Below are 2,796 nucleotides of genomic sequence, written 5' to 3' on the forward strand. Positions count from 1 at the left end.
ACTGCGCCGCAGCCACAGCCGCCATTTCTCTGCATCTTCCTCTACTTTTCCCTGAATCATTATTAATTATTAATTAATTGGACACTAGTCCTATTGTAAAAAAGTGATACAGAGAAAGATAGATGGACCTTTAAATAAATAAAAAAATATATTAACCTAAATAATAAAAAGATAAATTTAATTTAATTTAATTTGTTTTTCTATAAAAAAAAAGGCCCCAAAATCAGGTATTTAATGGCTCGCATTAGAGACCACTACTTCAGACTTATAGCAAATGATGAACTACTCACTACTTCACTAAGAAAACGGCCTCAGAAGCTTAACAGCCCTTTCAGTTTTTCTTTTCTTTCCTTTAGTTTCTCAAATTTCATTGACTTTTTTCATTGCTTTGCCTGAAATATCCTTTTGCTAGGCCCTGAAATTGCTTCTATATAAGATTAGTTTCGGTGGATGATCAAAACAAGTCGATAGGAGTGTGTTTTTTTAGTTTGGGTGTTTTTAGTTCTTGTTAGTATAGAAGAAGATGGTGGAGTGTGGTGGCGGTGAGGTGGTGGTGGTGGTGAGGGAGTATGATGGATTAAAAGATTGCGGCGGAATAGAGGAGGTGGAGAGGAGGTGCGAGGTTGGACCCAGTGGGAAGCTCTCTCTCTTCACCGACCTCTTGGGTGACCCAATTTGCAGGGTCCGCCACTCTCCTGCCTATCTCATGCTGGTACCAAACTCCCTCTGTTCTCTCTCTCTCTCTCTCTTTCTTTTTTTTTTTGGGAAACTTTTTGTTTGAACAGTTTTTATATATATTGAGTGGGGTAGTAGTAGTAGTAGTACCAGTTTTTTCATTCATTTGGTCATATACTAATTATATACAAACTGACAGAATTATATAACCATATGTATATATGTACACTCAAACATGTTTATCTATGTTGATCAGGTAGCTGAGACTGTGATGGTTGGTAATACTGAAAAAGAAGAAGATAAACAAGAGAGAGAAATAGTTGGAATGATTAGAGGATGCATCAAGACCGTTACATGCGGCAAGAAATTCTCCAGAAATGGAAAGAACGGCCACGATCCCTCCAAACCACTCCCTATCTACACCAAAGTCGCCTACATCTTAGGCCTCCGAGTCTCTCCTTCTCACAGGTATATCATCGTTCTCTCTCCTCCCCCATTCTCTTTAGTTGTAGTGGTATTATATAATATAATATAATAATAATAAAGCATATCCAATTACCCAATCATGGAAAGGAAAGAGAATTTTGCTAAAAAAAAAAAGGTAATTATTGAATTATTTTAGTCATTTTTATTTTGTAGGCGAATGGGAATAGGATTGAAGCTGGTTCGGAGAATAGAAGCGTGGTTCAGAGAAAATGGAGCCGAGTACTCATACATGGCCACGGAAAACGACAACAGACCATCCGTTAAGCTCTTCACCGACAAATGCGGCTATTCCAAGTTCCGTACGCCATCGATCCTAGTCAACCCAGTGTTCGCTCACCAAGTCCGAGTCAGCCACCGAGTCACCGTCCTCAAACTCACCCCTTCCGACGCCGAAACCCTCTACCGACGCCGATTCTCCACCACTGAGTTCTTCCCCCGTGACATTGAGTCAGTCCTTAACAACAAGCTCACTCTCGGTACCTTTGTCGCTGTCCCTCGCGGTGCTTACTCAGCTGAGTCGTGGCCGGGTTCGGACTCGTTCCTGGCTAACCCCCCCCAGTCGTGGGCTGTACTCAGTGTGTGGAACTGTAAGGACGTGTTTCGGCTTGAGGTCCGAGGCGCGTCGCGCGTGAGAAAAGGCTTTGCGAAGACGACGAGGTTAGTGGACCGGGCCTTGCCGTGGCTCAATCTACCGTCGGTGCCGGAGGTGTTTCGGCCCTTTGGGCTTCACTTTTTGTATGGGCTGGGCGGTGAAGGCCCACTTTCTGTGAATTACGCCAAGGCCTTGTTTGGCTTCGCACATAATTTGGCTAAAGAGTATGGGTGTGGTGTGGTGGCGACGGAGGTGTCGAGTCACGATCCGCTCAGGTTAGGGATCCCACACTGGAAGGTGCTATCGTGCGCCGAGGATCTATGGTGCATCAAGAGACTTGGGGAAGACTACAGTGACGGGTCTGTGGGTGACTGGACTAAGTCACCACCTGGACCGTCCATTTTTGTTGATCCCAGAGAGTTCTAGCCTTATGATATGGAGAGCTAGCTTAGAACCTAGAAAAGGAAGAAATATATAGGGTTCGTTTGGTTTGTATTTGTGAAAAATTTTTGGGAAATTTTCTCTACAAATAAATTTTTAAAAGTAATCAAACCAAACAAATTTTTCCAAAAAAATTTCTCAAAACTTGTAAACCAAACAAGTTTTCCAAACAAATCTCTCTCTCACACATATCAAATCAATCACTTTTTCTAAAACTCTCTCTCAAAATAATTTTCCAAAACATCTTTTGAAAAAAACCAAACCAAACAACTTTTCGTACTTTTTATTTCTAAAACACATCTCTCAAACACAAACCAAACATACCCATATATTTTCTTCTTTTTTTTTCTTTTTTTTTTTTCTTTTCCTGTTTATATTATAAAATTAGATTAGTGACAATTTTGAAGGGTGGAGGTGGTTGGAAAAGAGAAATGAAAACAAATATTTTTCTCAATAATTTTTTGGGGTTTGTTGGGTTGGTGTTGTAAAGGGAATATCTCCCCCACTTTTTGTAAACGGATGGATGTGGCTTTTAAGATATCCTTTTATCAGCCAAACAGAGCCTTGCTTTTTCTTGTATTTTCCATGTCGGGGTGGGTTAT

At 41.0% G+C, this 2,796-nt stretch overlaps 1 protein-coding gene across 1 annotated transcript; it reads left to right on the forward strand.

Moving 5' to 3' along the window:
• Nucleotides 1-236: 236 nt before the first annotated feature.
• On the forward strand, nucleotides 237-2,251 carry LOC114292858 (putative N-acetyltransferase HLS1). The gene is made up of 3 exons (XM_028236870.2): nucleotides 237-712; nucleotides 932-1,143; nucleotides 1,315-2,251. The coding sequence occupies exons 1-3, from the start codon at nucleotides 524-526 to the stop codon at nucleotides 2,177-2,179; spliced, it is 1,266 nt and encodes a 421-aa protein (XP_028092671.2). The 5' UTR covers nucleotides 237-523; the 3' UTR covers nucleotides 2,180-2,251.
• The last annotated feature ends 545 nt before the right edge of the window (nucleotides 2,252-2,796 follow it).

Source organism: Camellia sinensis, chromosome 4 (assembly GCF_055761805.1).
Source record: "Camellia sinensis isolate YWXY chromosome 4, ASM5576180v1, whole genome shotgun sequence".
NCBI lineage: Eukaryota > Viridiplantae > Streptophyta > Magnoliopsida > Ericales > Theaceae > Camellia > Camellia sinensis.